General features: G+C 39.9%; 1 protein-coding gene across 2 annotated transcripts; it reads right to left on the minus strand.

The window, feature by feature from the left end:
- Positions 1 to 11,909: 11,909 nt before the first annotated feature.
- LOC125801161 (zinc finger protein 271-like) lies at positions 11,910 to 15,579 on the minus strand. 2 transcript variants are annotated; one of them, XM_049477393.1, is made up of 2 exons: positions 15,559 to 15,579; positions 11,910 to 14,118 (listed from the first exon to the last, which is right to left on the minus strand). In XM_049477393.1, the coding sequence occupies exon 2, from the start codon at positions 13,970 to 13,972 to the stop codon at positions 12,410 to 12,412; it is 1,563 nt and encodes a 520-aa protein (XP_049333350.1). In that variant the 5' UTR covers positions 13,973 to 14,118; positions 15,559 to 15,579; the 3' UTR covers positions 11,910 to 12,409. The 2 variants fall into 2 exon arrangements, with proteins under 2 accessions (XP_049333350.1, XP_049333348.1); XM_049477391.1 differs by lacking the exon at positions 15,559 to 15,579 and adding an exon at positions 14,214 to 14,262.
- Between the last annotated feature and the right edge of the window lie 6,311 nt (positions 15,580 to 21,890).

The raw sequence follows: 21,890 nt of genomic DNA on the forward strand, positions 1-21,890 counted from the left end.
AGTAAAATAATAATTATTGAATCAAGTAAAGCTGGTTGTTCAAAAATAAAATCTTAACATTGGATTTTCTTTTTTTTTATTGAGAATCACGGAAACAATTCAAGCAAGTGCAAAATATACAAACATACAGCAACATACATATAAGTTACATAAGAATTGGGGGGAGGGGGTTAAATAACTGATTTACCAGCGAAATGCCTGCAGAGAACCACCAGCTGAAAACTAATGATTTGTTCTTATATATTATAATTATTCCAAATAAAATATCAGTGAGTAAGTTAGATAAAGTTAGATCATTTTAAAGGAAGTTTAGCTATGTTAAAATTACAAAGTAGGATAAAGTCCTCCTAATTTAGAAAAGATATATGCAGGTATAAAGTTCCATAATTATTTTGGATTTTTAATTAATTGTTTTATCCAATTTATTTCAAAAGTGTTGTTAAGAGTAGGGAAATTAGGAAAATTTAAGCCACCAGATTCATAAGTATTCATGATAACTTTTTTTTTTAATGTAATGGAATTTATTTTTTCAAATAAAGTTAAATAAAGTGTTATCAATAGTCTTAGTGATTTGGTCAGGGACATCTAAAGAAGAAGCTGCATAGGTAGCTAAGTCTTGAAATTCCCTCAGCTTTAGTTAGTAGAATCCTAGGTGAGGAGCCGGATTTCAATTTAACAGAACAATTTTCTTTATTAAACATAGTTCTGACAGCTTTAGCAAAATAATCTTGTGACAGGGTCAGTGAGACTACCCTATCACTAATACTGCACAGAGACATTGAGCACACTTGGTTTAAGATGGTGTATGTATTTTTTTTGAATGTGTATGTAAACTTACCTGAATCCTTTCTTCTATCCTGTTCCTTAGGGAAGTGCGGCGGCCTTCCAGGGCTACCCTTGTACGGGCCGGCAAGCCCACGGCTGTATGTAGAAGGGGGGGAGGCATAGTCCGAGTACCTGTAAGGGGAGGGAGGAGTATGTAAGGTTATGGGGGAAGTTGTGGAATGTGTATGGTGTATTAGGTGTGTAGTTGTAGGATGGCTGTTTATTGTATTGTGTTACATGTTGTTTGTGTTATGTTAAATTGTAATCCCCACTAGCCCAGTAGTGGTATAGCCAAGGGGCGAGGCTAGTTATTTAAATAGGTGGGGGACTCTGGGATGGGGAGTTCATGTTTTTCTTTCTTTTTTTTTTCTTTTTCCGTAAGAATGGTCGTGTCTAGGTGGCCTTGCGGTCGACGACACTAGCTGGCCGCTGAATTGCCAGAAGAGGCCATTTGGAATTGCTAGGAGAAGCTTTGGCTTAATAATTCCAGTTTTTGATTTATTTATTTTATTTTATTTTATTTTTTTTTTTTTTCATTTCCAGTTTTTCTTTTCTATTTTTGTCTGGAGAACTCAAAAATAAAAAAAAATGCTCGAGTACAACCTACTGCTGGAGTCTTGTTCATCCTTGTGAAGGGGGGGAGCCTCCACACCCCGACCACATTACCACAAATGGTGGCAGTATAATTGTCTGGAAGAACCGCAACCAGCGGTAAGCAAGGAAGGGCGCCACGCGGCGCCAGTCGAAACACGAGACACCCCTACAACTGAAGATGGCTCCAAAGAAGCAGCTCGTCACACAAAGTTCACAGCATGGTGAGCAGAGTGAGGAAGGAGCCGAAGCACTGAGTCGACTCGCGGAGGCGTCACCGAGCAGTTCATCGGGTGGTCTGGAGCAGGTATGCAGCATGCTTCAGAGCTTCATGGCAGAGCAAAAGGTGAAGGACGACCTCATGCGGACAGAAGCAGCTAAAAATGAACAACGATGGAGAACAATGCAGCACCAGTTCGGGTTACTGCAAGGAGAAGTGCGCAGATGCGACGCTGAGAGGCAGCAAGTGAGTCACGGGAGCGGAGCAGGCAGCGAGTCACTTGAACCGACTCAAACTCAAATCCTCCGAAGCATCACTACAGCCAGCGGCGCACAGCGGAATACAACAGATGGTGCACTCCAACAACCTTTTGCAACTAATGCGACATGGCCATCACCGCGCATGCCGATGCTTAAGGAGACTGATGATATTGAACATTATTTGACTATGTTCGAGCGCATGGCTCAAGCTGCTAAATGGCCAGTAGAAAACTGGGCTATTCATCTCGTTCCCCTGCTAGACGGCAAAGCACGAGCCGCCTATGTAGCCATGGACGGTGAGGACACGGGTGAGTACAGTAAGATCAAGGGTGCAATCCTGCGTAAGTACGAGATCAACAAAGAGACTTACCGGCAGAGATTTCGAGACTGCACAGTGCAGGACGGCGAGACCCCGAGGGAGCTGTTTACGAGGCTCAAATCCCTGTATGAAAAGTGGATGACTCCGCGAGAGAAAACTAAGGAGGAGATTGGAGCCACGATCGTCATGGAGCAGTACCTGCGGATGGTGAGTCCTGAGCTCCGGCGCTGGATTATGGAGCGGAATCCGGCTTCAGCAGAGGAAGCAGTGACTATGGCGGAGGCGTTTGCGGCTGCGAGGCTCGCAGATGGTGCGTTCATGCTGGGGAAGAATGTCAACAATCTACGTCATCACCAGGAGCCAGGTGAGTCTGGGGGCATGATTTGGAGTAGTACTCAGCCTAAACTTAGCAAACCAGCCTCTCAGGGAAGCTGGCGCGCCGTGAATAGACAAACAGGTAGAGAGTTAGCTCTGAGTAAAAACCGCTCGGATAAGGTTTTTAAATGTTTTAATTGCAATCAGGTCGGTCATAAGATGAGTGCGTGTCCCGCGTTGCAAAATAGCTCAGCTCGACTGTGTTACTCTCCGGTTAGGGAGAATAGCTTTGAACCAACAGTAGACAGCAAGGAGGCTGTAATAAATGTCAAAATAGACAATAAAGTGGTTAAAGCTTTGATAGACACAGGAGCTAGCCAGACGCTGGTGTCAGCAAAGTATGTACCAGACGCGCAATTAAAATATGGGTCCCAGCTCAGAGTTAAATGTATTCATGGGGAGGAACAAATTTACCCAACTGCTGATGTACGTATTCAGATTAAGGGTCAATCTTACCTGCTGAATGTGGGTGTTTTACAAAAAACCCCTTATGCGGTTATTTTGGGTAGGGATTTGCCCATTCTGATTGATTTATTAGCTGCTACTCGCGAGGAAGCTGAGGCTTTCGTGGTGACCAGAGGGCAGGCTAAGCAAAATCAGACGGATAATTTATCGTTAATGCGCGAACTGCCTTTTAACGTGGCCCCGAAACCTAAAAAGTCCCGTAGAGAGAGAAGGAGGGAAAGGGTTAAAGGCACTGTTATGGCTGAGCAGTTAGTGGAGCCCGATAGCAGCACAGGGGATATTCCGGCTAACATCGGGGTTTTACAGGCACAGGATGAGTCTCTCAAGCCTTTGTTTTTGAAGTGCGAGCAAGTTCACACTTTGAGTAAATGTGACAGGCAATTTGTTGTAAAAAACGGCATTTTGTACAGAGTTAAGAACGAGGTCGAGCAGCTCGTAGTACCTACCTGTATGAGGCAGAATGTACTTAAAATGGGTCATTCTGAACCATGGGCTGGTCATTTAGGTCAGGATAAAACACTGAATAGAATAGCAAGCAGATTTTTCTGGCCACGTTTATATTTGGATGTGATCGACTTCTGTAGGACGTGCCCTGAGTGTCAATTGACGGCTCCCCAGAAGAAGGCGGATAAGGTTCCCATGATTAGCATGCCCATAATAGATGTCCCGTTTTCGCGCATCGCAATGGATGTGGTCGGTCCTCTTCCAAGAAGTAGGTTGGGTAATCGTTATATGTTGGTGCTTTGTGATTATGCCACTAGATATCCGGAAGCATTCGCACTGAAGAAAATTAAAACACGCCAAATTGCCAACGCTCTGATTCAACTAATTTCGAGGGTGGGTATACCACGAGAGGTCTTGACTGATCGGGGTACTAATTTTACATCGAAGCAGCTTAGTGAAATTTATGCACTGTTAGGCATAAAAGGTTTGAGTACTACCCCATTCCATCCTCAGACGGACGGGCTTGTGGAGCGCTTCAATAAGACTCTGAAGTGTATGCTTAAGAAGTTTGTTTCAGACACTGGTGCAGACTGGGACACTTGGCTGCCGTATTTGCTGTTTGCTTACAGAGAGGTGCCCCAAGCCGCTACTGGATTCTCACCATTCCATCTTCTCTATGGCAGGGAAGTGAGGGGTCCGCTGGACGTCTTGAAGGAGACTTGGGAGGGGCACGGTAAGGTACAGCAGATCAATGTCTTGTCTCATGTACTCAAGATGAGAGACAAGATGGCGCAGCTGGTCGAGTTGGTCAAGGTCAGCATGGAGGAGGCGCAGCATCGCCAAAAAAGCTGCTATGACAAGGTTGCGAAGGACAGGGAGTTGCAGCTGGGAGGTCGAGCTCTCATTCTTCTCCCCACCTCGGATACGGGTCTGCTGGCGAAGTGGCAGGGCCCTTATGAAGTTCTGCGTAGGGTCAACAAAACCACGTACGAACTGCTGCTTCCTGATAAGAGAAAACAGCACAGGACTTTCCACATTAACATGTTGAGACAGTGGGAAGAGCCCAAGCTGGACACTTCAGAACAGCTGTGGATACGGGCAGTGGGTGAAGAGGAAGAACCCGCAGAGCAATACCTGCCGGGTACCAGGGGTAACAATGTCCCGCTTGAGTTGTCACATCTCAGCACACAGCAGAAGGAAGACCTTGTGAGTATGTTCCCACCTGACCTTTTCAGGGATGAGCCAGGTAGGACTAGCCTTATGCAGCATGACATCCGTCTGCTGAATCATCCAGTGCCGATCAGGCAGACAAACTGCAGAGTGCCGGCACGCTTGATCCCGGACCTGAAAAGGGAGGTGCACACTATGCTGGAGCTGGGAGTGATTGAGCCTTCTAAAAGTGAGTGGTGCAGCCCGGTGGTCTTGGTGCCTAAGAAGGATGGTGGTCTAAGATTTTGTATTGACTTTTCTAAGCTTAACTCTGTCTCTGCTTTCGACCCATATCCTATGCCTAGGGCGGACGAGCTGATCGAGCGATTGGGAAAAGCACGGTATCTCAGCACCTTGGACTTATGCAAGGGGTATTGGCAGGTGCCATTATGTCCAGCAGCACGTGAGTTGACTGCTTTTCGTGTACCATCTGGATTGTACCATTTTGTTGTAATGCCCTTTGGTCTGCATGGAGCAGGGGCGACGTTCCAAAGACTCATGGACGAAGTCTTGAAGGGGACGGAAGACTTTGCAGCAGCCTTTATAGATGATGTGATCGTTTACAGCACGAGCTGGGAAGAGCACGTGCAACATTTGAAGGTGGTCCTGCAGAAGATCGCGCAGGCAGGTCTGTCTGCTAATCCGGCCAAATGCCACCTTGCCAAAAACTCTGTTTCCTACCTGGGTTACGTCCTGGGTGGAGGTCTGATACGCCCACAGGTGGATAAGGTCGAGGCGGTCAGGCGCACTCTGGTGCCAACCACAAAGAGACGAGTGCGATCCTTTCTGGGTTTAGACGGTTGGTATCGGAGGTTTGTTCCGAATTTCTCTAATCGTGCGGCACCGCTGACAAACCTAACGAAGAAGGGCATGCCTCAGCGTGTCAAGTGGACGGCAGAGTGTGAGGCTGCCTTTGAAGATCTTAAGCAGGCTTTGTGTACGGAACCAGTTCTACGCAGTCCTGACTTTAACAAACAGTTCATTGTTCAAACTGATGCCTCGGGATGTGGGTTGGGAGCTGTTTTGCTTCAGGGTGAGGATGATGCTCTGCAGCCGGTCCTGTACATTAGTCGGAAGATGTTTCCTCGCGAAATGAACTATTCGACAGTGGAGAAGGAGGCCCTTGCTGTGAAGTGGGCCCTTGACTCTTTAAGGTATTACCTGACAGGTGCTGATTTCATCCTGGAAACTGACCACCGGGCATTGCAGTGGATGCAGCGGATGAAGAACAGCAACGCTCGGATAACCAGGTGGTACCTCTCTTTGCAATCTTTCAAATTTCAAGTTCGTTACCGGAAGGGTGCACATAATGTGACTGCAGACTTTCTCTCCCGTCACTCGAGCGAGTGACCGGTGTAAGGGGGGGGGGTGTGACAGGGTCAGTGAGACTACCCTATCACTAATACTGCACAGAGACATTGAGCACACTTGGTTTAAGATGGTGTATGTATTTTTTTTGAATGTGTATGTAAACTTACCTGAATCCTTTCTTCTATCCTGTTCCTTAGGGAAGTGCGGCGGCCTTCCAGGGTTACCCTTGTACGGGCCGGCAAGCCCACGGCTGTATGTAGAAGGGGGGGAGGCATAGTCCGAGTACCTGTAAGGGGAGGGAGGAGTATGTAAGGTTATGGGGGAAGTTGTGGAATGTGTATGGTGTATTAGGTGTGTAGTTGTAGGATGGCTGTTTATTGTATTGTGTTACATGTTGTTTGTGTTATGTTAAATTGTAATCCCCACTAGCCCAGTAGTGGTATAGCCAAGGGGCGGGGCTAGTTATTTAAATAGGTGGGGGACTCTGGGATGGGGAGTTCATGTTTTTCTTTCTTTTTTTTTTCTTTTTCCGTAAGAATGGTCGTGTCTAGGTGGCCTTGCGGTCGACGACACTAGCTGGCCGCTGAATTGCCAGAAGAGGCCATTTGGAATTGCTAGGAGAAGCTTTGGCTTAATAATTCCAGTTTTTGATTTATTTATTTTATTTTATTTTATTTTTTTTTTTTTCATTTCCAGTTTTTCTTTTCTATTTTTGTCTGGAGAACTCAAAAATAAAAAAAAATGCTCGAGTACAACCTACTGCTGGAGTCTTGTTCATCCTTGTGAAGGGGGGGAGCCTCCACACCCCGACCACATTACCACAAATCTCCAAAACCAAATGTGTCTAAAGATCGAAAAATAAAGGCATGTTCAATAGAATCAAATGCTTTATAAAGATCCAGAAAGAGAATAAGATTATTATCAGAGCATAAAGCTGAATAATCTAACAAGTCCAAAATTAATCTAATGTTATTTGAAATGTATCCATTTTTCATAAAACCTGATTGAGCTTCATCAATAATCACATCCATCACATCTTTAATTCTTTTGGCAAATATTAGAGCTAATATTTTATAGTCATATTTAACAGACATATTGGTCTCCAATTTTCAAGCATCAAGGATCTTTTTTAGATGACTGATGACTTCTTCTAAAATAATAGTATCATCACAATATTCCTTTTGATATAGATTAATAGATTTACCACTAGGCAGAGAATTTAGGAATACATCCGCAGCAATTTCACAGTATCTAGATGTATATAAATTACTGTAAAAGTGCAGACATTAGCTGCGGTCCAATCTGAAGGGAGCTGCCTAGGTAGTCATTGCCTTCAAAGGCAGCTCCCTCGTTCGGCAGCATTTTCACCCATAAGGGATCTTATAAGGCAGCGCGTTCGGGACACGCTCTGGAGTCAGCATACGTCATCACGTCTAGCGCGCTGTGCCCGTGAGCTTGTTTATAAATAACTAAAGTTAATGATCACTTACCTCGGGATAAATCTCAATGCAGCGGCAGCTATTTCTCTTTTACTCATCCAAATATTACAGATATTTAAATATTCATGATTTACTTTAATTATACACTTTTCCTCACTTAATTCTCAGAGTATGGTCAGTTTTATTTATGTATTTAATTTATTTTTGATTAGATGCTTCATAGAAATGCATGAGTAATGAAACCATAATATAATAAATATTTTGTATGAGCCATCAGAGCTAAATTATCAAACTAAGCTACGTTTCACACAATAGTACATTCATACACAGTCAGCTAATTTATCTTTATCTTTTAGTTGCATAAAACACATGATTCATAAACTTTTTATTTATTTATTTACCCATACCCACTAGTTGAGATGTGATACTACAATAAGCATAGTGACAATAAAAACACAGCAAGTAAAAATAATAATGTTAAGAGAGAAAACTTTATTACATTCAAAGAAAAAAAAAATATATTCATAAAGAGAGCTAACGCTGCCTCCAGCCGGTCTGACCAGAGTTCACGTTCATCCCTGTGGAAAAAATAAATCTGAATTAGTAACAGCGGTTTATGGAGAACACGCTCATAATTACACTATTTACACAGTTAATCACTCAGTTACAGGTAACTCTAGTTATTCCCTCTAACAATTAAACTATTTACACATTAAATCACTGAATTACAGGTTATTCTACATTTATTCCCTCTAACAATTAAACTATTTACGCATTAAATCACTGAATTACAGGTTATTCTACAGTTATTCCCTCTAACAATTAAACTATTTACACATTAAATCACTGAGTTACAGGTTAATCTACAGTTATTCCCTCCAACAATTAAACTATTTACACAGTAAATCACTTAGTTATACGTAACAGTGACTTAAAACAGTTAAAGGCTTTATACTGGACGGCCAGTGTATCTTTGTTTCCTAGCGGGGTTTCCTCAGCGCTGCAGCCGTGTTTGGTACTCTGTAAGTCGGCTAGATGCATGTTAGCTTACCCGGTAAATTAGCTATAAGCTAACGGTAGCTTCCGCCGGTCAGGTCTTACATTAAATAAAGTACAGGCGAAAACAACGATGGAAAACAACTTAAAACAGTCTAAAATATGCTAGTTTGATAAACCCACACAGCGGTGAGTGGAAATACAGAAGGAAATTACTTACATTTGTACAGAAACTCCCTCACAGTGCCGCCGGCTCCGTCCGCCATGTTTTTAAATCTGAGCGCTGGAACTCTGAGCTGGTGAAATGCATCATGGGATTGCCTTCGCCGTGAAGGATACATCTCACGCTGCCTTCAGAATCGGGGTAAAATAAGGCAGCTGCCCAGGTAGGCAGCACATGCTACCTTCCGAATGGGACAGTCCTTTTCTCGGGAGCGCGCCTATGCTGCCTGAAAATGCTGCCTAGTTGGGCAGCTCCCTTCAGATTGGACCGCAGCTATTATGTACAGTTATTTTTCACTACTATCACCACATATATAAAAAATAGAACTATTGAGAAAATACTTACTTGAATGCAGGAGCTGTGCTGAGCTGTGAAATGCATGTGAGATCCCTGTGTGTAAACTTAATTCTTAAAACTTAATTCTTGGAATAGAACAATGATGAAATTGTTCCAAAGATATATCAAAGAAACATGGTTCAGTAGGATCATTTTTGACACATATTGTACATAAAATGATTAACAAGACACATGCAAACTTTACCCTATCTCTCTATGTGAACTAAATTTTGATTTCCGTTCAGTACAGCGCATGTTTTTATTTAATTTTTAGGTGGGTATGTTTTGTCTCCAATAAAGTACTGAAGTTGCTTTATGGCTGATGCCACAGGGAAAATTAAGCTGGTGTTGTTTAAGGACCAGCTGATGCAGGTTTATCTAGAACATTTATATCAGATAGGTTGTATCCCCACTTACAGCCAAGGTGGACTACACCTGAGAACTACGTGTAGAACTCCGATTAAACAAGTTCCAGAAATTTAATTCCATTGAAGACACTGTGGACATTGTCTACAGTATCCAAGGTCGAGTCCTTGGAGTGTAGCTTTTAGAAATACAGACGTGCAGTCGTTGCCACCGCACACAGTCTGCGTTTAACCGAAATGCAGCAAATCACAGATTTGTGAATCATATCAGCTTCTTCAGAAAACTCGTATCGTATCCTGCAAAGGTTGGCGGTACCGTCGGACTGACGTATGGAGCGGTCGATCTGAATCTCTCCCTAATCATGACCGTCCTGAACGAGTTTCTTCAAAATAACACCCTGAATCACATGCTGCAAGATGTGGAGAGCATTGAGGAGTATTTGCTGAATATGGAGAAAGTGGTGATTAAGTAAAACTATAAAAATATCATCACTTCTCTGAAAGGGGGCAGCGAAGTCTCAGAGGAACAGTGCAGCAGCAGTCCAGCGTGAGTGATGCTGCAGGAACATGGTGGGAATATGAGTCCGGTCATGTGACTTTCTCAGCAAAACTTTTAGACTTTACCTCCTGTTAGTTCTAACTACATTGTCTAATTACAGATGGGTGCATTGAACATGTTATAAATACCCTTATTTCTAAAATGACACTCCTGTTTTTTAATTTATTTTTGCTTTTTTTTGTAAAACATGACATATGTACAAATTAATATTTTCATAAAGAGGTACACAAATGTACATAAACATAGCATAGAAATATAGAAAATTGTGTGCCATGAAGAAATGTAAATCAACAAGGTATTTATTTTGAGCAAGAGTGTCAACATTTGTGGTATTGATATTGTTACAGTACACATTTTTATTATTTGGCCACACAATTTTACGTGCACATCTAATAAAATAAAAAATAGAACAAATCAGTATTTGCATTTTACTCTAGATTGGATAAATATTTTAACTTCCACAACAGTTCAGATTTAACCCCTGAACAGAGTTAAAAGGCCGAAAACTCCCAGAAAGAGTTACTTTAACTCTGTCATAGAGTGTATTCAATGGTCACGTATATATACACATAAAATGAATTGATGTTAACTCTCGGAGTTTATTACAAAAAAAAAACAGAATTTGCTGTGCAGCTGTTAGGCTAACTGCCCTCTGCAGTTCTTTTTCTCCTCATACCTCTGGCTAATCAAATACGCTATCCAAGGAAGCCTGTTTTGAATTGTTAGCTCTGCAAGTGGGTGTTGGAAGCAATGACAGTTTTGTGGTTGCTGGTGTGTATAGTCCTCCTTCTGCACCCTCTCATTATATAGATGAGTTAGCTGGGCTTTTATCTCTATACACTGATTCAGAAATGCTGATCCTAGGTGATTTTAATCTGAACTGGTTAACTAATGCAACTGATCATCTATGAGAACTTGTGTGGTATTCTATCGCTTAAGCAATTAATTACTGAGCCAACACGACCAAACTTGCATGACCCCACCAAGTCAACCTTAATAGATTTATTTTTTTAAATTAAATCTATTTAAATTTAATAAATTAAATAAAGATTTAATTTTTTTTCGGACAAGGTTGGGCGATTCTCACTTGAGCGGGGCGTGGCAAACCCCCTCTTTCACACTTTCTCTGTGTGCGGACCTCGGGGGCGTTACTCACGGCTTTAAAAGACAGTCTGGTGGCGCTGATTTCCTAAATAAGACAAGGGCGGTTGTGGTGGTTGAGCAGTGAGCAGCAGAGGAAAATTCGGGGAATTTGCATAGAACAGAGGTCACGGGCGGACCGTGGTCCGGGTCCGGACCCAAACGTTGTCCAATGCGGACCCAAACCTATTGAGAAGGATTTAATTGTATACACGCTTTGCGGCGCAGTACATCACAGACCAATCATGTGTGAGGTAATATCACCAACCACTCTCTTCAGTCAATCAGATCTGTGCAGACGCGGTAAGGAAAAAATAAATAAATAAACACACAGCTCCTCACGCGGGATCGAACCCGTGTTGTCAGGGTCGCGGTCCCGCTGCTCCGGCTGTTGAATTGGGACATGGCCGTGAAAAAACGCCTTTATAAGGAGATAGTGAGCCTGGGCGAGAACGGGTGGAAAAACGAGAACGGACGAAAACTAAAGGTCACGCCGAGTGCGACAGAGAGACAGGCGAGGAATTTTGTATAACTGGATCATTCTGAATTCTAATTAAATACTCCTGGCATAGAAGATGCTTCTGCTACTTTTAACAGAGTGACAGACGGTAACAGAGTGACCAACAAGACTGTACTGTGCTTAAAACATGTTCTGTCTCTGTTTGCACTTCAAGCATAGTCTTAATATGACTGGTTATGCATAGTTACATTACAAGAGATTTAGGAGAAAAAAAACACAAACCATAGTCTTAATATAACTGGATATGACAATCTCAGGCCTATAGGTTTCATGTCAAACATGTGTTGAGAAAACACAATGAGACTGGAGATCTGCAATATAAAAGCCGTTTATTAAAACACACATGGGTAAATATAGAGGTGAAGTAATACAAAGATAATAGTTTGTACGGGATAAAAACAATTAAGAAACTACATTATTTGGATATTCTTAGTAACTTTGGAGATTAAAAAAACCATAAGCAACATTTAATATTCAATAAGGAAAAGATAAGAGAGTATAAAACTTGAGTAATACAACACATCCAAATATCCATCTATATCCCTCTATAGTAACAGATTTTTAATTGGACTGAACCATAGACAAATAAGAACACCAGCAGAGGGAGTGAATGAGCCTGTAACCTTACTGCGCAACAGTAACTAACCTAAAAACTGAGCTCTGTCTCACAAAGAATGTCCTGGAATATTCAAACTTACAAGACATACAAACATAACATGGAATTCTATACACATCATCCCTGGATAAGAATAGTTTTGCTGAACCTGTAAAATCCATTGTTAAATACAGTTCATATTTGTTTCTGGTGGAATTTATGATTTGCCATGGGACAAATTTGGGACATTTTTCTCTCCTGTGTGAATGCGCTGGTGTTGTTTGAGATCACTCTGTTGAGTAAAACTCCCCCCACAGTCTGAGCAGTAATACGGTTTCTCTCCTGTGTGAATGCGCTGGTGTTTTTTGAGATCACTCTGGGTAGTAAAACTCTTCCCACAGTCTGAGCAGTGATATGGTTTCTCTCCTGTGTGAATGCGCTGGTGCAGTTTGAGATTACTCTGTTGATTAAAACTCTTTCCACAGTCTGAGCAGTGATATGGTTTCTCTCCTGTGTGAATGCGCTGATGTCGTTTGACAGTCTCCAGTCGATTAAAGCTCTTCCCACAGTCTGAGCAGTAATAAGGTTTCTCTCCTGTGTGAATGCGCTGGTGTATTTTAAGTTTACTCTGTTCAGTAAAACTCTTCCCACAGTCGAAACAGTAATACGGTTTCTCTCCTGTGTGAATGCGCTGATGCAGTTTGAGATTACTCTGTTTAGTAAAACTCTTCCCACAGTCTGAGCAGTGATACGGTTTCTCTCCTGTGTGAATGCGCTGATGTATATTAAGTTTACTCTGTGTAATAAAACTCTTCCTACAGTCTGAGCAGTGATACGGTTTCTCTCCTGTGTGAATGCGCTGATGTTTTTTGAGATCACTCTGTTGATTAAAACTCTTCCCACAGTCTGAGCAGTGAAATGGTTTCACTCCTGTGTGAATGCGCTGGTGCAGTTTGAGATGACTCTGTTGATTAAAACTCTTCCCACAGTCTGAGCAGTGATATGGTTTCTCTCCTGTGTGAATGCACTGGTGCAGTTTGAGATGACTCTGTTGATTAAAACTCTTCCCACAGTCTGAGCAGTGAAATGGTTTCACTCCTGTGTGAATGCGCTGGTGTCGTTGGAGATCACTCTGGGTAGTAAAAATCTTCCCACAGTCTGAGCAGTGATATGGTTTCTCTCCTGTGTGAATGCGCTGATGCCGTTTGACAGTCTCCAGTCGATTAAAGCTCTTCCCACAGTCTGAGCAGTAATAAGGTTTCTCTCCTGTGTGAATGCGCAGATGTATTTTAAGTTTACTCTGTGTAATAAAACTCTTCCTACAGTCTGAGCAGTGATATGGTTTCTCTCCTGTGTGAATGCGCTGATGTTGTTTGAGATCACTCTGGGTAGTAAAAATCTTCCCACAGTCTGAGCAGTGATATGGTTTTACTCCTGTGTGAATGCGCTGGTGTATTTTAAGATTACTCTGTTGATTAAAACTCCTCCCACAGTCTGAGCAGTGAAACGGTTTCTCTCCTGTGTGAATGCGCTGGTGACTTTTGAGATGACTCTGTTGATTAAAACTCTTCCCACAGTCTGAGCAGTGAAATGGTTTCACTCCTGTGTGAATGCGCTGGTGTTGTTGGAGATGACTCTGTTGATTAAAACTCTTTCCACAGTCTGAGCAGTGATACGGTCTCTCTCCTGTGTGAATGTGCTGGTGTTTTTTGAGATCACTCTGTTGAGTAAAACTCTTGACAGAGTGCTGATGTTTCTCCATGTCGGGACTTGGCTTCATTTGTCTTTTAAATGTAGCAAAAAATTTCTGCGTGTTCTGGAGATTCTTCAGGAAGGCTTCTGCTTCACCTCTTTCAGCAGTTTAACTTTGCTCTTAGTTAAATATCCTGGTTGTTGGTGATGAATTTCAGGAAAATATTTTAATTTCTGGAAAACACAAAGAAAAATGCCATTGAATATTAAAATAAAAGCAGGTCAATTAACTAAAGAGATTCTAAGTCATTCTAAGTGAGTGATGTTACCCTTTAATCTGAAGCTTTGAGGCGTGTGCCGAAAAAACGACACACATTGGTTCAAATCACATTGCCGATGCTTGATTCGTTCTTTATCACGACAGATGATGTCCAAAGCTTTTTCCTTTAAACCAATTTATAAAAGTTTCCACACATTAACCAAATACATTAATCCAAATCAATGCTTCACAAACCTGATTTTTTTTTTTAACAACTCCTGATAACAGTTCATTATTTTCCACCACACTGGCTTCAGGCTAACAGTGATATGCGCTCCTGAGTTCAAGATGTGTTTTTTGGAAATGTTGATCCGATGCAGTTGTCTTGTTGGTGCAGGGAATTGTAGTTCAAAATAAAATCACAGCAAAATAATGACCTTTTTACTGTTACAACACATCAACCAACCTCCAACAGGAGTGTAAAACATAAGAGTCTCTTTTGTTTACTAAAGGTTAACACAATTATAACAATTTGTAAGAATTCATATTATTTTATGTAGTTCTTTTTCAATTATTTTTGTAGTCTTTTTAACCTCTTACACAAATGTTTAATTGTGTATTTTTGTCAAGTTGCTCAAAGTGTGATTCTTCTTCTTCTTATTATTATCAAATTCATGTTTTTGTTATTATTATTATTATCATCATTATTAAAGTATCAGCAAAAGAGCAGCTGGAGACTGTATTCCACAGTAATGGTTTAACTGGGATTTCTTAAAAACAGCGGGGCTAAAGATGTTGTAATTTGCTAATATTTGTGTTTGTTATTACAGTGAAATAGCAAGTTTTCTGTTAAATCAGTAAGCTAATAAATGGTACTTGTGAAATTCCTCTTCTTGCCTGAACTTTTCCTCACTATAATCACTAAATCGTTCATTCTTACATTTAATATTTTACAAGTGGACTTTTATTTTGACGGGAGAGTCACATGACTTACCAGCAACTGTTGTGGTGGAACCGGATTAAGTAAAGGAAAATTAACTAAACTAAACTAAATTAGTGTAACTAAGAAATGTGTAGAGACTGATCACACAAACTTAAAAAGGAATTTCCACAGAACTGATTTATCTCAGGTGTGTATTAGTGATGTGGGGGAGGGAGGGCAGGAGTGTGAGCTTCCGTTATCCTGTGTATGATCTGTAAAGCCCCCCCATCCCCAGCTCCGCGACCCCCTACTGCAGACTGCTGAGCAGAGCTAGGAGAAGATCCAGTGCTGGTGGTGTAAATGCTGCACATGCTGAAGGTGCTGAAGGTGGTGTGGGTGTAGGAGTGAATGTAGAACAGCGTGATGGAGAGAGAGAGAGAGAGAGAGAGAGAGAGAGAGAGAGAGAGAGAGAGAGAGAGAAACTTCTCCGTACCTTCTGTAGTTCAGCTGATCCCTCACTTCCTCCTCTCCAGCTACAGACCCCGGAAGCTCAGCGTCATCCGGGTTATGTAGAGCCCCGCCCCCTCCCCCGCTATATCACATTATATCCCATCACCGCTAGAGGGAGCCCGCGAGGGAGTCCTCAATGCATGGAGCTGAATGGAGCTAAACAGCTAAAACTCTCATTTAAAACACTGTATAACTACTTCTCTGGAGTTTTACTTTAATTTTACAAAGTAGAACAAAGTATTTCACTGAAATAGGAAAGAAAACGTGCCTCTATATTTCCATTTTCTAAAACTAATGTTTTGTATTCAGTAGATTTACTAGCATTACTGCTACTGATGCTGGAGTTACACACAGAGCTCATTTAAATGGATTAAAACTGCAGTTTATAAGCTTTAATAATTATCTCTGCGGTGATGCAACTTGTCTCATTTCTTTTATTGTTGAGATTGTGTAAATATGAATGAGGGTTTGTTTAAATGTTTTCTTCTTGTTGGTACTTACATAGATGAAAATAGTAATCTACTAAAATAAATAGGAAAACATATTTAAATATAACTGGAACTTACTTGGGTTGTGGGGGCTGCTGCTAAATGGTTGTTAGAATTGGGTTAACTGCACTTACATTAAACTCTAAAATTAAAGCAGCAATTGCAGTTCTGGACAGTATGCAGATCTCATTAGTCTTGATAATGAAAAGGTAGGACATTTTTCATGTTCTTTCTGTTTATAACTCACTCTGAGGAATTCTGAGCACTTCAGAGCACTGACTGGTGTGTCACGGGAGAGTGTAGGGTACTACAATCAAAAGGGTTGCATTACTGAATACTACATACTGGGCGGTGTGTAGTATGCAGTACATACTAGTGCAGTATGCAGTATAGTAGTATGCCATTTCGAATACAGCCTAGGACTGAGATAAAGTGAGCTATGGCTAGCTGCTCACTTTCTCTTATTATGGCTAGACACTGAAAGCAGGTTTTACCTCTTTGAAAACTTGAATGATCTTAATTTGTACATCCGAGTATCAATTAAAGACATTTAAGGTATTTTTTCCTGAAAGAGATCCGCGTTTAGGTGTTGGCTAGCGTTCATGTTTGGTAATTATAACTAGAGAGCTAGCTAGCAGCCACAAAGTGAGCCTCTGAGATTTTCAACGAATAAACGTATAATAATAAAAAACGTATCACCATAAATACATGATATACAAATAAACATATTCCATATTATCATACATCACATAAACATTACTTATTCCCATACAATATGAAAAGTGACTTTATAATATCGTAATTTATCACCACCATATCCACCACATCTTACCTCAGAAAGAGCTGAATAACTTTCCAGTTGCACAAGCTTCACTTTTTTCTGTTCAATGAATCAGTAGGAGTTGAATCACAAGAATAACTAAACCTAACTGTTTTTAAAACTTCACATTTTACAATTTTATATCATAATAAATGTATGGTCAACATTTTCTAAATAAGACTAACCGAGTCTCCTAAATCTGAGTGACTTATAACTTTTGTACATTGTACATTGAGGTTGTTCTGAAGTGATGAATCAACCGAAGCTTCCTGAAGTTGACAGCAGATTGATTCATTTCCAGCAATAACTTTTTTTTAATATACAAAAAAAGAACAGAATGAAACAATACTTATAATGCACACAAATGTGTTTTTATGTTAATGATTTAATTATATAAGTATTTCATTGTTGTACATAGATATGAACATCTGTGTGTGTAGTATGATGTGAGGTAGTGCAATTGGCTTAATAAATAAACACTTTTCCAAGGCAAAAACACAAGTGAACAACAGAATGAAAAATATGGAACAAAAAAAGTTCAGATAGCAGAATGGTTGTTAAGGTTGAACTGAAATGGACTTAGGTTGTAGTGAATCATGATAACAAATACAAACATTTGTTGAATAGCCCACCTCCATTCTCCCCAGCATTCTGAAATACAGCGCTGTTAGCTAATGCTCCCAATAGACCACAATGCTAGTGATAGGGGCATAGCTTAACCCATACAAAAAAAAAATCACTATTTTTACACCATTAACAACAAACTCAAAGTAGCTCCACACTTCACTGGTAGAATTCCAAGGATGATGATATTTAAAGCAAGGCAGTGAGAACTTTAAAAGTACACAGATAGTTTATTAAAAACACTGTTTATACACACAGTTCCTACAGATAGTTTATTAAAAACACTGTTTATACACACAGTTCCTACAGATTAGTTTATTAAAAACACTGTTTATACACACAGTGCCTACAGATAGTTTATTAAAAACACTGTTTATACACACAGTTCCTACTGATAGTTTATTAAAAACACTGTTTATACACACAGTGCCTACAGATTAGTTTATTAAAAACACTGTTTATACACACAGTTCCTACAGATTAGTTTATTAAAAACACTGTTTATACACACAGTTCCTACAGATAGTTTATTAAAAACACTGTTTATACACACAGTTCCTACAGATAGTTTATTAAAAACACTGTTTATACACACAGTTCCTACAGATTAGTTTATTAAAAACACTGTTTATACACACAGTTCCTACAGATTAGTTTATTAAAAACACTGTTTATACACACAGTACCTTCAGATAGTTTATTAAAAACACTGTTTATACACACAGTTCCTACTGATAGTTTATTAAAAACACTGTTTATACACACAGTTCCTACAGATTAGTTTATTAAAAACACTGTTTATACACACAGTTCCTACAGATTAGTTTATTAAAAACACTGTTTATACACACAGTGCCTACAGATAGTTTATTAAAAACACTGTTTATGCACACAGTGCCTACAGATTAGTTTATTAAAGCACTCTTATACACACAGTTCCTTATCATAGTTAAACCAGGAAAGGTCTGATGACAAGCACGAATGAATAGGTAGGAAAGTGGAATAGATTGGAAAATTAATGTTGGGGAAATGCATGACTTTCCAGTTGTTGCTGAAAATATCTCTATAATATTTATGCATTTTTAAGCATTTCTTGTCAGTTGACTTATTGTGGCTTGACTAGCTGAAGGTATTGTGTATATAAACTATCTGTGTATATAAACTATCGCACTGTATTTCGGAATGTTGGGGGAGATCGGAGGTGGGCTATTCAACAAAAGTTTATACTCGTTATTTACTACAAATCAAGTCCATGTATATAACTTCTCCCTTAAACTAAAAAGGAGAAAACAGGGGACGAAAAAACAAACAGATTATGGGTCAGATTAGAACTGGATTAGTATGTGAAAAGACATTTTTAAGGCCTTATGCCTCTGTAAAAGCTGGGCTGTCAATAGAACAAATAACGCCTCCCTCATAGGAAATGTTTACGATGATTGGAAGGTGCTTAATTAGCTGATCAGTACATTGTGTGGAACGATGAGCTCCTCCATATCTTCTGTCAAAAGGAGAGAGGTGTTGCTTCCCACAGAGACTCCAACCACCGCAATCCCACTTCTGTTTTTTTCTCAGGTTTCTGCAAGTAAAAATATTTTTTCCAGTTTTCACCATTAGACAGTTGAATACCGAAAAATTACAGTATTTCTCATTTGTCAATATTTCCTGGGACAGCACGGAAGAAATGACACTTTAATGTAATCTAAAGTAATCAGTGTACATCTTGTATAACAATGTGAATTTGCTTTGCCCTTGAAACAACTCAACACACAACCATAACAACATTAACACCACCTCCTTTAAACAGCTGCAGTAATAATTTACCTCACAATATTCAGATGTGTAATTTCTGTAAGCTGCAAGAGGGCAAGTTCTGCCAGCGCTGCCTCTCTCCACAGCGCCACCTCGTGGTGCTTTCCCTCTTCTTCTAAGATCAGTTCACCAACAGGAACAGGCCCATCTCTAGTGGCTTGCATCCGGGTTGAAATTAGCTATGAAAAACATAGTGTTAAATAATGCTGTGAAAATACACTATAACCATACGGGGGACTAATTTTGTGGTACCACTTTAAAATAAGACTACCTTTATAAAGAGTTTATAAATGGTTTACAATTAGTTTATTAATGGTTACTAATTAGGATGTAAATGTCTTAAAAATCATTAATAGTCAGTTATAACACATACATAGAAAGGGCAACAATGACCTGTTATGAAATAATGAACCCACAGCCATCTATATTGTTGCCCTTTCTATATATGTGTTATAACTGATTATTAATGATTTTAAAGCATTTACAACCTAATTAGTAACCATTAATAAACTAATTGTAAATCATGTATAAACCCTTTATAAAGTCTTATTTTAAAGTGGTACCAATTTTGTTTTGTGGAAGAATGTATTTAATTTACCCTTAACCATTTTATACACAGTCAAGTCAGAATATTATGACCAGCTCCATACACCATACACCTATGACCATACACTCACCGAGCATCTTTTTAGCTCCGCTGATCATAAAGGACACTCTGTATTCCTGTATCTGTTTCTCTGTGTACTTTATTATTAAGTTTGCTTGGAAAAGTCAACTTACTGTTCTTCGTAATCTTCTTATTATTATCTTATTCTGCGCTCAAAATTGAATCACTATCTCCTCCTACAGCTTGTGACGTAGAAATACTAAATTTAGCAGTATCGTAGGACCTATACCCGATTAGGTTGCTTGTGCTTTTTAAGCGATATATCGTACGTTTTTCGTAAAAACTTCGTAAACGTGCACTTTTTTTCCCCATAGGAAATGAATAGGGGACAACTTTGAACATCCACATAGGTCACAATTTTTGAGATATGAAGACAAAAATCGGACGTTCTTTACGGAAATTTCGACGATTTGACGTTTTCATACAATTGTCGTACGAAGTTTCCCCATAGGAATGAATGGGGGGGGGCCTTTCTCTCCCCTGCTCTTCCAGTACTGTGTGTGTTTGGAGGAGCTGCTGTATGGAGCAGATACTGATCAAAAGTTTGGACACCCCGGCACCCCAGCCAGGGCTTAGCAACCAGTTAGCAACACCTTAGCAACCACCTGGAAAACATTAGCAACTGCATGGCAACCACTTTAGAAATGATAGCAACTGCCTAGCAATCAAATAGCAACAGTTTAGCAACCACCTGAAAAACGTTAGCAACTGCCTAGCAACCACTGAGCAATCATATGGAGTTCAGCATTTAACCAAAAGTTTTTAGATTTCAGCATTTAACCAAACGTTTTTGGATTTAAGCATTTAACCAAAGGTTTTTAGATTTTAGCATTTCATCTAAAGTTTTAGCATTTAACCAAACATTTTTAGATTTAAGTGTTAAAATCCTCCACATGTGTCTAGGAAGAAAAATATGGAGAACATAACACATGGCTATCCTAAGTCAAAGAGCCAGCAGAGTTTAAGTAAGAAAGAGGAGAACAGGCAGTATATAGCGGTACAAAAATCTGATTTAATTTTAGCTTCCCACCACTCATTTGCACATACAACAAACCATGGCAGTATTTACATTATTTACATATGCTGTATAAAACAACAAAGAAAGTACCACTCTGGGAAATGTAAACTATGGACGGTGCTACAGAAAAGAACACAACAAAACATAACCATATTAAACTACCTAAAGCCAAATTAAGTACAAAAAGAATATAAAGAAAAGATACTCCCTAACTAATAACCTAAATACAAGGGGTAGCACCCGCCCTCTTACCTAGGGACCGATACAAACAACTCCTACATGATGTAAAAATGTACAGGTGCACCTATTTTACCTGTTAGCATACCCAAGGTGGTACAGCCAAACCAGTGAGTTGTCTTTTAGCCAAAAAGAGGGATTAAGTTAACCACATCAGAGAAGTAATACAATAAAATTAGGCTACAAGAGCGCATTGGCCTTAAAGCATACCCCATGGTTCTCTCTCTCTGTCGGCCATCTTGGTTCAGGTCCTTTTGTAGTCTCCACCCACAACTCTCTCCCATGGCTCACCTGAGAGAGAGAGAGCAAGAGATAGAGAGAGAGAGAGATACTGCACGTAAGCATTTAACCAAAAGTCTTTGGTTTTCAGCATTTACCCAAAAGTTTTTGAATTTTACCATTTAACCAAAAGTTTTTGGACTACTTCTCAGCCAAAGTATTTGTATTCCACAATTTAGCCAAGGTTTTGGGCTTTAGAATTCAACCAAATTTGCTCCATTGCTTCATCAGTAAAACATATTTTAATTCCAATTTAGTCAAATAAACATTTTTACTGATTATAATTTTGCATAAAGGGGATTGGAAAAAGAACAGATAAAGGTAATATATAAGATGTAAACAATATAGGTAAGATTGTGATATCAAGACTTAC

This window comes from Astyanax mexicanus, chromosome 4 (assembly GCF_023375975.1).
Source record: "Astyanax mexicanus isolate ESR-SI-001 chromosome 4, AstMex3_surface, whole genome shotgun sequence".
In the NCBI taxonomy this organism is placed as follows: Eukaryota; Metazoa; Chordata; class Actinopteri; order Characiformes; family Acestrorhamphidae; genus Astyanax; species Astyanax mexicanus.

Coding starts and splice junctions, on each gene's coding strand:
- LOC125801161 (XM_049477393.1), bottom strand. CDS start 13,972: ATGAAGCCAAGTCCCGACATGGAGAAACATCAGCACTCTGTCAAGAGT.